Source organism: Truncatella angustata (genome assembly GCF_020726525.1).
Source record: "Truncatella angustata strain MPI-SDFR-AT-0073 chromosome Unknown BKA67scaffold_1, whole genome shotgun sequence".
Lineage (NCBI taxonomy): Eukaryota > Fungi > Ascomycota > Sordariomycetes > Amphisphaeriales > Sporocadaceae > Truncatella > Truncatella angustata.
This window is the reverse complement of record NW_025763381.1, coordinates 1,969,566-1,981,856: the sequence shown is the minus strand read 5'-3', so window position 1 is coordinate 1,981,856 and position 12,291 is coordinate 1,969,566. Positions and strand designations below refer to the sequence as shown.

General features: G+C 51.7%; 2 protein-coding genes across 2 annotated transcripts; both read right to left on the bottom strand.

The window, feature by feature from the left end:
* Nucleotides 1–2,276: 2,276 nt before the first annotated feature.
* Nucleotides 2,277–5,757, bottom strand: BKA67DRAFT_16017 (uncharacterized protein). The gene is made up of 4 exons (XM_046095168.1): nt 5,313–5,757; nt 4,161–5,252; nt 4,064–4,112; nt 2,277–3,733 (listed from the first exon to the last, which is right to left on the bottom strand). Exons 1-4 carry the CDS (start codon nt 5,407–5,409, stop codon nt 2,425–2,427), a joined length of 2,547 nt encoding a protein of 848 aa, XP_045963636.1. The 5' UTR covers nt 5,410–5,757; the 3' UTR covers nt 2,277–2,424.
* A 1,929-nt stretch (nt 5,758–7,686) lies between these two features.
* On the bottom strand, nt 7,687–11,952 carry BKA67DRAFT_16005 (uncharacterized protein). Its single transcript, XM_046095167.1, has 3 exons — nt 11,681–11,952; nt 11,520–11,610; nt 7,687–11,459 (listed from the first exon to the last, which is right to left on the bottom strand). Exons 1-3 carry the CDS (start codon nt 11,851–11,853, stop codon nt 7,731–7,733), a joined length of 3,993 nt encoding a protein of 1,330 aa, XP_045963635.1. The 5' UTR covers nt 11,854–11,952; the 3' UTR covers nt 7,687–7,730.
* Between the last annotated feature and the right edge of the window lie 339 nt (nt 11,953–12,291).

The window sequence follows — 12,291 nt, the reverse complement described above, 5'->3', positions numbered from 1 at the left end:
AGACTGTTGTGCCTGGTCTGACTCGCGCTGTATCGGAACGGCCTGACGCCAGACCGTTGCAGAGTTTATGTACTGGAGGCAGATCTTGCCTAGTGCAAGACTCTGCTTTTCCTCATTGACTGAACCCTTTTCCTGCTGGATCGACATTGGTATGCCAGGGAGTGGCATATGGGAGACTAGATATTCTTTGATGGTGAAATGAGTCAAATGCACAGTATGAAGTTCATATGAACTTGAAGGGCTACGGCGCACTTCAAGCAGCGAGCCGCAGTCCTCTAGTAACTGGGCATTGACAACAGTGCTATCGAGCATGTCTTGTAGGTCGTCCACTAGAAGGTCCGCTACATTCGGGGCGGAGCCGTTTTTGAAGAACCTTGCTCATAAGGCACCTCAACCTAATCTCTCGTAATTTACTCACATGCATATTGTGTGACACAACTGTTGGACTGCTCAAAAAGCATTCAGTTAGCAGTTAGTTTTATATTTGTCGAGACTCATGTGCCTCAAAGGGCCAATTCAATGCTAGCCTCGAATATAAAGCAGGGGTACGTATCGGAGAGATGGTCTGGACTACCGCTCGCCATTGTCATGTCAACAACGCCCATTCCACGACACAACTTATCTATTATAGCTATAGAATTACTGGCGATACTAAACTTCGACGCATAAATAGAGGCCGGCAGTTCCACCATTGGAAGCATTGCATCAGTTCCGGGAAATCAACATACCGAATTGGCACCAACCTAACATCTATATCAAGCCGCCCAAGGCAAAATGACCGACACCAATCTTCAATTCCGGCTTACGACGTTAGAAAATGCACCACGACTGTAAGAAATGGTGCAAGCTGCATTCCGTGCAGAACACAGTCGACCCGACGTGATAGCACCATCGTGGGATCTGTTGAGATTCTCAAGCGCTACGCTAATTCCATCCGCTTTTCCATGCTGAGGACTACTGTCGGCAGGCTTAGGGGCGTCACCCCGTCGGGATTGAGCGCCCTACCAACGCGCAAGCAGCTCATTTCTCGGTACGAGCGCTGCGGCTATCAGAAGACCGGGGAAATAATGCCGTTTCCGCGCCTTTCTCCCGAAGGCGTCACCTTGCCGGATGATTTGTGCTTTGTCGAATTGGGGAAGAGCATAAAGTAGGGCATGGTTGCTTTAATAGGCAGACAATGTAAAACTATAAATGCACGTCAGCTTTGTCCGCGATATGATTGCCCGGAGGCAATCCACACGGTTGCTACCTATCCGGGCCGAGTGCTAACACCAGGACTTGACCAAGGTCTATGTCCTCGAAGGGAAGGATTCAACCAATATGATCGAGGCTTACTAGATCGGAGAAGGCTCTCAAATCCGCAGCCGCGACTGGGGACTTGTTACGATATAGATACATATGATGAGAGAATGTTATTATATTACCTGCCAACGACGGTATTGAACTTGTCATGTACTAATGTGCACAAATAGAGCCCCTTTCAGCACGTCTTTCTGAGGATTCACATCAGTATATAGCACCGCAGATCGCAGCTTTTGCAACATCCGAATTGCTGCTTTGCTCCTTGCTCAAGACTGAAATGATTTTGTCGTATAATCGCCGTGTAACCTGACCAGCAGCGAAACCATCTGCGCCCCAAATTGTCAAACAACGTAGTATTAGTCTGCGTCTCTCTCATTTCTGGGGCTCTATGTAGGTCTCTCGGTATATATTATAAACAGACTGCTCTAGCTCTGTTAATCGTACCAATGATTGTGTCCCAATGGCCCACCTTAGACAACATTCCATCATCATACCTCATTCACTCCGTCCAGCCCAGATGACTCTTGGTATTTAGACACCTGAGGATGGCCATTATAAGACCCACGTGACTGCGTTTCGAACAGACAAGTCTTCCCTGAGTATGTTCAATGCCACATACTGCTGAAGGCGGATGTTGTGAGTTGATAACGCCGCATGAATTGCGTGCCCCATGGTCCGTAACTCACAAGTTCGTTGCTCCCGTTCCCCAGTGGCTCATGTACAAAGGCTTCATATGTAGAAGTCTCCAATTTGATCATGGCGATGTCTTAATCCCAAGGCCTCGAGACACAAGTCTAGTCCCAAATCATTCCCAAGCGTTTCCATAATCCATAGTCCTATAGAACACCCTATTTTCTGACAAACAGCTGGTGCTCCCACTCAATGCATGTTTCGCAATGCCGTAATGCCGGGCCATTACAAACCAACACAAACAGTAAGCCCGTGCTGGAGTTCGCCAACAATCCAACGGCTTCACCAAAAAGAAAAAGAAAAGAAGAAGAAGAAGACATGGCTCGGCGACATTTGAGCCTAGTGATGACTCTCACGGTCGCTCCATGCAGTGAAAGCCGGCGTCGGGAGTGACAGATAGTCTCTTACCAGATGTGACTCGGACAGCAAGACCTACTTGGCCCGGTCTCTGAAAGTCACGAATTCACGTACCCGCTGCTGATGCTCATCGCAAGTCCTCGTCCACTGCTTACGCACATCGTGGTCTTGTTCAAGCTCGGCCTGGTACAAACTCGCACCGTCGACACCTTGAGCACCTTCGAGCCAGCCACGACCAAATTGTCGGTGACGTTTACCGATCTCACTTTGACGCGTTGCAAAGTGAGTTAAAACCTTCTCGTTGAAAGCCTCCCACTTTTCCATGTAGTTGTAGAAGTCCTGCGCATATTTCCTCCATTGGGCATTGCTGGGTCGTAGACCGGGAACAGCCATTGTAGGCGGCAGTCGCGGAGCAACTGGCGCCGTCGGAAAATCAAGATGGGGAACAGTCTGGACTCTGCCCAGTGGAATTTGATCCGAGGCCCTACTTTCAAATGGCAGGGTCGTCTTCAAGTCGGCGAAAGACTGTAGACCAGTAGGTTGAGGGTCAGTGAATGGCTCGACCTTCTTGAAATCGGCAAAGTTTGCTCGGAATTCCTCTGAGTCCTCGGAGCCGCCGTTCTGCGCGATGTACGGGTGAGCAGTAGATGGTGCTGACTTGGACTGAGTAGCTCCATTGCCTGCAGTATCCGCGGAGAGAGCAGGACGTTGTGGTAGGACTGGAGCATTTCCGTCCACATCGCCAGCTCTCCATTCGGGCCTGGTAGGCTCCACCGGAATCGTCCGGGCATCACTTGAGCGGGAACGCCCTGAGGCTTCGGGTTCTCTGACGATAGGTGGCGTATCAATGTCCATAGCCATCGGGCTCTGCGCGCCCGATGGAGGCTTGGGACTGTGTTGCCAACCAGCTGCCGCAATGGGGATCTCGTCGTCTTCGTCAACTATCCCAGCAGAACCGCCGCGGGTTACTTTGACGGGTTTAGAATTCTTCCTCGAATTACTCCGTCTAGTAGGAGAAGCCGAAGCGCTCGTACTGGGTTGGGGGACGAAGTGTACAGATCCTATCTTCTCACCCCACTTTTCAGCTGAGAAACCAGTCGTTGGATTGGTATTCGACTCCCCGTTGACGGTAGGTATTGAGTCTGCGCTTGGCACAGGAGGCACAGGTCGCCTGTGTATTCTTGTGGGTGATCGACGCCCGAGACGGCTGCCTGACTGCGTTCGGTTCAACTTGGAAGGTATGGGAGTATCATCAGTGGGAGGACCACCGGCCGTGAACTCCCAAGCCTCCGGCTGTTCATCGACGAACGTGGTGCTGATGTTTTCAGCGCTGGAGCTCGCAAATCTTTTCCCGGGTGTGCTTGGGGCACCAGTGAAACCGAAGCTGGTGTATCTGTTAGCATTGGTCTGAACTCTGCTCCTTATCTTCGAAACAAATTCCATGTCTTGACTGTGACCCGTGGTGGTGTCGTAGCATTCTCCCAATACAGCACCGTTCTTCTTGCGAATTAGATGGTCCATATTGTTTTTGAGAACTTGCTCAAAGGGAGATAAGCTCGAGGTGTTGGATTTGGCAGCTCCGCTTGGAGTGCTAACGTGGTACAGTTTTGCAGCTGTTGCAACGGCAGTTATTGCTCTCTGTGACTTTACAGAGCCCGAGGATATCGTGGGGCAGAAGCGTTCAGCTTCAGTTGCACAAGGTGTGGTAGCATACTTTGTTGAGCCGGCAGGCGACTGTGTTGTCGCACCATGGGTCGCAGATGCTGAGCTTGTTAGCACAACGTTAAACATGCCGTTCAGGTGGTACTTACAAGTGGCACCGGGACCGGCTTGCGACTGAGAAGGCTCAGTCGAATTGGGTCTGTATCGATCGCTAAATTTTGAGGATGATCCGTTGGTAGCTGTGGGTCGTGTACTGTCACCTTTGACTCCCGTGTTGGCCGCGTTGGCCGTGGTAGGGGCCTCGGAACCACCATTGTTGTTTGAACTTTTGGGTGTGCTGTTACTCCTCTGGCGGGGAAAGGGGAATGATGGAGCAGCATCCTGGTTGTCGGGGGTTCGACCAGTTTCTCGTGTGCTTTTAGCTCTGTTCAAGCCATCGCCAAAGAGACTTGTCTTCTCTCCACCCGGTGTCGCATAAGGTGAACTGTGACGGTTGAGGTCGATACTTTCTCTGAACTGTGCCAGAGGGTCGGGCATGGCTGATGTGTGGCGGTTCTGCTGTGCTGTGCTAGCGGCGTCATCAGGGAAGATATTTGGGCGAGTCCTGGTAGTAGAGTAGTTGTTGTTAGTGACGGGTGGTTCGTCTCCCAAACCCGGAGATCGCGGCGTGAAGCCGGTTCGTCTCGCGCTGTTGCCAAATGATGCTTGCGCCTTCTGTTTTTGAGAAGCAGTTCTTGGTATTCCTTCCGAGTCTGTAGTCTTGGACTCCCGTGTGGCAGATGTAGGAGGACGGCCGGGCGTCGGAGGTGGCTTTCGTGGAGCATTCGCGTTGTTATTAGAACGCATGTTAGTCCAGGCGTCGTAATGTGCTTTTGCGGACGCAGGATCGTCCTTCGGAGCTGTCTTGGCTGCTCGAGGGGTCGTTCCTGTGCCCCAATTGCTATACCTAGCAGCACCTGGGGGAGGACGAGGCGTTGTTCTTGCTCCCGATGCTGATGCTGCACCCGCGTTGGCACCAGTTCGCCTCGGTGGGGGAGGGAAGTCTGAGCCTGCGTTCGCCCATGGGTTTCCTCTCGTTCCAGACGATGTCGGGAATCTCGAGCTGGCCTTGTTGCGGGCTTCGTTGTACTGTCGTTTGAGCGTGGGGTCGGTCAAGATCTCAAAAGCTGCCTGGATGATCTGAAATTTCTTAGAAGCTTCCTCTTCGCTTCCACGGTTTCGGTCAGGGTGCCATTGCATTGCTGTTGGGCAGGCTAAGTCAGCGGGTGAAAAGGATGGTGTTTTGAGGTGTAGTCTCCTACCTAGTTTCCTGTACTGCTTCTTGATGTCATCCGCCGAAGACGACGATGTGACGCCAAGGTCGTTGTAGTAGTTGCGGGTGGCATCGACCTGGGGCATCTTGACTGAGCCAATGCCTTAGCAGAGGCCAGACAAACCAGAGAGATGTGACAAAAAGGTAATGAATGTTTCAAGATGACATGCCAGCAATTTTGGACCGACTGGCTCGTACAAGTCGGCAAGCGTTCCTCGTTGCTCCGCTGACTGCCTGAGGTTGGTGCTGATGTGCAGGCCTGCCTTCTGCACCGTGGTAAAGCGTGGATGTGAAGTTGGTGTTGGGCGCCGACCAAGAGAGAAAGAATCAGAGGTCTAGGTTTCAAGGGTCATTGTCCAAGGGTCCCTGTCCAAGGATGACTGTTGTAGCTCAGTTTAGTTTGTGTTGCGACGGCGACAGAAACTAGCAAGAGAATCTGCAGCGGGTCTCGTTGGTTGCCTAGTGCGATTTCCAAACGCCCTGCACGCGGCAGTGCAGTTGTAGATCAAAGGGACTGAAGAGCCGGAGTCGGAGTTGAAGTTGTCGCTGCAATTCAAGGAGGTGCAAGCAAGCTCTTCAGTAACTCGGCGATGCTGCTGCTACTGGACAGAGGTCGAGCTGAGCTGGTGGTTTCGGTGTGGATAGTGACTAGGTGTGCTAGCTAAGGGAATATACGCGAACATGAACGTTGGGATTCAAGTCACTAGTCAGCGATCAAGAACATGGAAATAGGCATGAACAGTCGGCCGGGGGGAGGAGAACATCAAGAAAGATGAGAAAGTGATGTCGCAAGTTGCCTGCCGTAAATGTGAGAGGCAGCTCATTCATTCATGTGAGTCCAAGTCAACAGATCCAATGCCAATGACATACAAAACTCACGTGTCGTCAATCAACCAGCCGCGTCAGTGGGGCTGTGAGTTGAGGTACATCCTTGGATCAGGGTCCGCGGCCTGCTAAACTCGCTATCTGCTATCATGTACTCCGTACTTAGCATCGGGGGTACTGTCTTTAGAGCCATGACATCCGATAGCAGGGCCTTATATACAGTTGAATTCACTTTTCACCAGCATTGCTTGTACGTGCTAATTCCTATTCCAGAATGGGCCAGAGGTCTCTCCTGTATGATCCTGAGCGGACCACGATAGACGGCCGAAAAACAAGACAGCAGCAACTCAATCGTGACACCAACGACCGTAGTTTCCCATGGTATGTACCTAGGTTAGCGAGTTTGCAGTTACAGCACCAACATACCTCAAAGAGAACAAAACAAAGAGCACAGCCCCAATCAGAATGACGAACGGTAGTGAGGCAGGAACCACAGTTCACATCGTTGCATGCACGTCTAAGAATCTTTCTCCTACCACTCAAGGTTTGCAGGCCCGGAAGCCGTCGAGCAGCGCACTGTCCCCAGGTGAAATTAATGCCGTTTAATAACTATAACTGTGTAATAATCTTCATGCCATTTGCGATCTGCATACTACAGTATAGCAAGCACTAATGACGTCAGTTCACGACATTCTTTAGCTGCCTTGCTCAACTTCCTTCAGGAACAAATATCTAGAATTCGTCGTGTAACACAGACATGGTACTAAGAACTGGAATCAGATGAAGGCAAAGTATTTTCCTAGTTAGACTAACTTGGTCTCCGAGTTGTCGACAACCCAGTCATGTGCTCCAAAAGTGTGCTACCCAGCTGAGTGGTCTAAGTTCGGTGACGTTCCTAATTGATTTCATCAAGTACAAAGGGTCTGTTCCCCACCCCCACCATGGGGCGACACAGCTGAAGAACTAGGATGTATCTCTAGTGTTGGTCTAACCTAGACTAGACGGTTTTGGTAATGTATATATAACCCTCCATGGCCCATGTGACCAACAGGCCAATCTCTACATTATGGTTCCTATTATGAATGTTATGACTTTTGTCGCGTGTTTTCATGGAAATGTTGGAGCTGGACTAGAGGTAGCCCAAGGCCAAGCGAGCCAGCTTTCTATACATTGTTCCTGGCGGTAAGACCTATGTAGGTAACCAGAAAAAGGGAGGGGCAAAAAAAGGGGGGAAGGAAGAGGAAGAAGATGAAGAACAAGAAGAAAATTAATGAATTTTTTTTTACTTCTCACCCAGCTAAGCAGCCTAGTAAGGAAACATACTGGATTAAAGAGCAACTTCAACAATGTTCAATCGTCTGCATTGGGCAGATCATTTATATGCGTTTGCCTTCCATACGTGCTTTACTAATGAAGCTCGAAACCGATTCCGTAGTAAAATCCCACAATACCAAACGCCGATGCCAGACTAGACAATCTACTCCTTCTCAGTGAGCATACTCCAACCCAACTCCGCACGCAGCCATGAGCGTCTTGTGCACCAGCCAAATTCAGAGACTGGCCTAAAGCAAACCGATGTACCTTATAGCATCTCCTTGCTCATATCATATGACCAACCACCCTCACGTCGTAACTTGTCTCTGGCTGCCAGGTCTTTTCGAATGTCATCCTCGGTGAGTCTGTCAGTGCCGCTCCAATTGGCACTGGAAGTTCTTGCACGGAACTTGTGCCAGCGATCTTTGCTCTTGCTGAAGACCTCCTCCATATTGAGCGGCGCAGGTGCACCGAAAACCCTCATTGGGTCCATAGTCTCCTGCTCCATAAGCGCCCTGCGGAGTGCTGGCGAGTCGGTCCAGGAAGCAAACATTTCCTTGTGCTCATCATCACTGTACTCATCCTCGTCGTCTGTGTTGATCTCGGGGAGCTCAATCTGTTCACCGTTTTGGAAGCGCGGCGATGATCTGGCTGCCGACTTGGCGATAGACTTTGCGCCTGCGACTCCAGTAGGCCGAGCAGGTGTCTTGTGAGCCGGACCGGCTGGGTTTGGATTGGGCGCAAAAGGAATAGCGCCTTTGGCGAACTGCGCTGTGTTGTGAGCGGCCTTCATGTGAGCATTATGCTGGCTAGTGAGAGTCGACTTGAAGATGTCCTTGGTGGCGCTTGGCGGCGCATTGGCATATCCAGGAGGGAACATATTCTTGCTCGTCGTTTCTTGAGGCTTGGGAGGCTTCTGCCCTTGCGAAAGCATAGACCCTGCTGTGACTTTCTTAAAGCCGCCAGATGGACGAACCGGTGCCCCCTTCAGACTAGGCTGGCTCTCCATGTCCATGTCATCATCGAACTCGTCCGTCATACGCATCCTCTTACTCTCCTTGGAGTCTTGTTGAAGAGTTCGTTTGGCGGTGTGTTTCGATGCATTTGTCAAACCCGTGCCGACCGAGCGCCCAAAGTCCTCTTGAGACTTTTGGGCTACCGAACCCAGGCGCGATGGTGGGCGACTTGAATTGTTACCGCTCTGTGAACTGGGCTTGTAATCGGGCTGTCCATTAAGGGATCGCGCAGCAGGAGGTGGTGCCCGTGTCTGCTTGGCCTTCTCCAACAGTGCTCTCTTCTTAGACTCTTCGCGCTGCTTGCGCTCTTCTTCCTTCTGCCTTTCAGCCTCTAGCTTTCGCTGCTGCTCTTGGCGCTTCTCCTCTTCCTGCAGAGCTGTCCTCTTTCGCTCCATTTCCGCCTTCATCTCCCGCTTTCGCTGTGCTTCTCTTTCTTCTTGCTCTCTTCTTCGTGCTGCCATCTCAAGCGCTTTTGGTCTGCTGCTCGATGATTGAGAGGCCTTGAAATTCTGAAGAGAAGGTTTAGCAACCGACGCTTGGCTGCCTTTGTTCTTGGGTTGGATCTGCGGCCCGGTTGGCCCGAGTGTATCAAGCAAACTGGAGCCTAGCGTACTGTTTGACGGCTGATATTGGGAGTGTTGAGATCCCATATTGACGCGAATCACTGTAGGTGCTTGCTTGGACTTGCCCAGAGGTTCCTTCATCGGCCTTACTGGCCTCTTGATTTCCCGACCCTTAGCAGCTGATGCTGGGCGTGCGACAGAAGGGGGAGGCATTGACGAGGGAACATCAGCCATGTCGACATCGTCGCCGACCTTGGCGTCGGCGGCCGGTTGCTGCTCCATTTCGACTTGAGGCTCCGCTTTTCGGGGGCTTCTACGCGGCGGCTTGACTGGTGCGGGAGTCGTGGTTGCTGCTTTATTATCTTGGTCTTTCTTGGCAGCAATATGCTTCTCCATAGCTGCAATTCTCTCTTGCTCCTCGCTGAAAACACGGGCCTTTTCTCGCTCTTTTTCACGTGCTCTTTCGAGTTTCGACATTTGTTCAGCCATTCGCTTAGCCTCCTTGGCCTCTTTCTCTTTTCGTTTCTCTTCCACTTTTTCACGCTCAATGGATGCTCGTGTCCTGCGACCTTCAGTGCGCGCAGGACTTGCGGTACTGGTCATTGACTGGATGTCAAAGGATTTCTTGGACAAGTCGGGATATAATGGTTGCGAACTAGACCCGAACGGCAGGTCCAAAGACATCGTTGAGGGGCCGGCATGAAGCCCAAGGCGGACGCTTGACGGGGAGAGAAGCGATGATTTGCCCTCGGCACTAATAGCGGCACTGCTGGCAAGCAGGCCCTTTGAGGTTTTTAGGATGGAAGAGAGTTTGTTCTTAACGTGCTTCAATGGGCTTTCCCTAAGCGTCCGCGAGGGTGACTTGGGGGGCGATTCGAGATCAGCAACCTGATCTTCTGCCACTGACGCAAGTGCTGGGTTTGAAACAGATATTGTTTTCTTCAATAATAAAACGTCATCCTGGTTCTGATCAATGACAGGGAATGATGGTACTGAGGCTGACTTGTGGTGACCCTTCTTTGCGCTCGCGTTCCTCTCTGGGATATCAGGTCTTTGGGGAGATTTGGAGTGGCTCTTGCGCTGTCGCGTCTTGGGCACGGCAAATTCGGCGCCGCTCACTGTCTCCTTGCCAGAGATGCCCTCCATCACATCCGCCGAGTGGCTTTTAAGTAAGTCAGGACGTGGACTAAAAAGGTTTGATGCGTTGTCCGGAGTGCCCAGTGGTTGGATCCATTCATCGTCGTCGTCCTCTGGAAATGCGCCAGGTGTGGTATGGGTCATGGGAGAGAGCATCTTGGACTTGAGTGGAGATCTCGGAGCTGGAATGGTCGTGACGACTGGCGCGGGTGCGGATGCTGAGGGAAGTGCGCTGTTGGCGATGGATTTCGATGTGCGCGCAGTGGCTGGTTGGGACTGGCCTAGTTTACTAATCTGATCTTGTAATCTCTGCGTGTACGTCTTGCTATGTGTAGTTGCGATATCTGCTTCGGGCTGCTCTGGATCTTGCGGCTTTGGCACTTGTGAAACGATATCAACGACGTCGCCCTCATGGGCATCTAGATCGTCGTTGTCGTCGTCGTCGTCGTCGTCGTCATCAGATGCTTCAGGTCTGACATTTCCTAGGCTCTTCCCACCCGTATGTCTGTTGTAGTAGCTATTACGTTGATCAAGGTGACTAGTCCGCGAGATACGGTTTCCAATACTCTTGTGCGTCATGGGTTCACGAGCGGGCAACGAGGCAAAATTCAAGCTGCTCTTACGCACGATTGGCCTGATCGGACTCGATCCTTCTGAAGGAGATCTTGTTGCATCATCGTCGCCGGTGTCCATTACATCCGTTTGCGTGGTCAGTTCGAGGTTTGGCTTTTGGACGTTCCCCGGTGCTTTGACGGGAGAGGTTTGAACGGGAGATGTCTTGAGCGGGGATTCGTCTAACGTGGAATGGATTGGCGAACCAGCTGGTGTGGTGCTCTCGTGATGAATTAAGTGGTCCTTGGGGGGCGCGTTTTCTCCTGCAGTGACAGCGAAATATTGCGTATCTAACTGGTCACCCATGTTGTCGATAGTAGCTGTAGGCTCTGGCGACCGTCGTGCGGGCGTCTCTTGAATCTCCCGTGCAGGCGACGAAACCTCGAAGGCAACATGATCATGCTTTGCTTTGGGACTCGAACAAGTTTCGATTGGTTCCTCTTCCAGAGGCTCTGTATCGTCAGTATCCATGAGATCCTGGCTTCCGTGATACCCAGAGTCCACCATGGACACGGAATTGTGTGTTGGTTTGTCCACCCGGGCGGGGCTTGGCCGAAGTATCGGATCTGTGGCGATCTGGACTCTGGACATCTGGTTTCGCTCGACATTAGACATGGCGAAGGGATTTGGCGCTCCCTTGGGGGTAGCATTGAAAATATCGGCCAATGGCTAAACATGAAGTCAGTACGAAGGGAAAATAGCAGGGTCGTCGGCTGCGATATGACATACTACGCGTGGTCCCGTCTGGTTTAGTTTCCGAGCTGTTCGCGGTGTCTTGCCGCGAAGTTTCCCAGGTGTCTTGAATAGCTCCGCGACATTGCTAGATGGCATCTCGTTAGACTTGATGCGTTGCCACGCGCACTTGTATTCCTGGAGATGGGTGCACTAACGTCTGGTTCTCGCTGAATATTTCAGCCATGTGCTCGTTCAGCCATTCAAAGTCGTTGCGCGCACTAAAGCTGAACTCTTCGATCTCATCGTGAGCAATCTTCTGGGCAGAGGAGCGCTCTTCTGCGATCCATGGCGCAGAGCCGACCTGCAGACGCGCCGCTCGTCCAGCCATCGCGGGGGTATAGGCGTGTTCAAGATGGGTGAAGCTCGAGGAACGTGTCAGCTCGGTGGCTAGACGCAGACGCGTTACCGGGCGAGACAGAGAACAACGGGAGGAGGGAGGATTAAATTATGAACTGAGCATGGCTTGAACTCGAAGCACTAAGGGACGCGACGGGACTGGATGATCACAGAGGAGTGTCAAACGATAGTCAATGGACGTTATAGAGCACAAAGTCTCGATTTACCAGGGCTGCTCCAGGTCGGTGTGGGTGGGCGTGGGTTGGAAGTGCTCGTTCGAGTCTTTGATTGGGCGAGTTGCTAGCATGTAAACAAAAAACACGCAATAGAAGGAAGGACAAAGGCGGAAGAGCTTGGAGAATAACTGGAGCCCACTGATTCAATGACTCTGGCAGGCTGGAAGACTGAAAGACCTCCACCCCCTGGCAGC

What these genes read in the sequence shown, in the direction of transcription:
- BKA67DRAFT_16017 (XM_046095168.1), bottom strand. Translation starts at nt 5,409, where the DNA reads ATGCCCCAGGTCGATGCCACCCGCAACTACTACAACGACCTTGGCGTC. An exon ending in GAAGCAGTACAGGAAACTAG is followed by an intron (nt 5,253 to 5,312) that starts GTAGGAGACTAC and finishes CCTGCCCAACAG; the next exon opens with CAATGCAATGGCACCCTGAC. An exon ending in TCGCCTGCCGGCTCAACAAA is followed by an intron (nt 3,734 to 4,063) that starts GTATGCTACCAC and finishes CAGATACACCAG; the next exon opens with CTTCGGTTTCACTGGTGCCC.
- BKA67DRAFT_16005 (XM_046095167.1), bottom strand. Translation starts at nt 11,853, where the DNA reads ATGGCTGGACGAGCGGCGCGTCTGCAGGTCGGCTCTGCGCCATGGATC. An exon ending in ATATTCAGCGAGAACCAGAC is followed by an intron (nt 11,611 to 11,680) that starts GTTAGTGCACCC and finishes GATGCCATCTAG; the next exon opens with CAATGTCGCGGAGCTATTCA. An exon ending in ACCAGACGGGACCACGCGTA is followed by an intron (nt 11,460 to 11,519) that starts GTATGTCATATC and finishes CTTCATGTTTAG; the next exon opens with CCATTGGCCGATATTTTCAA.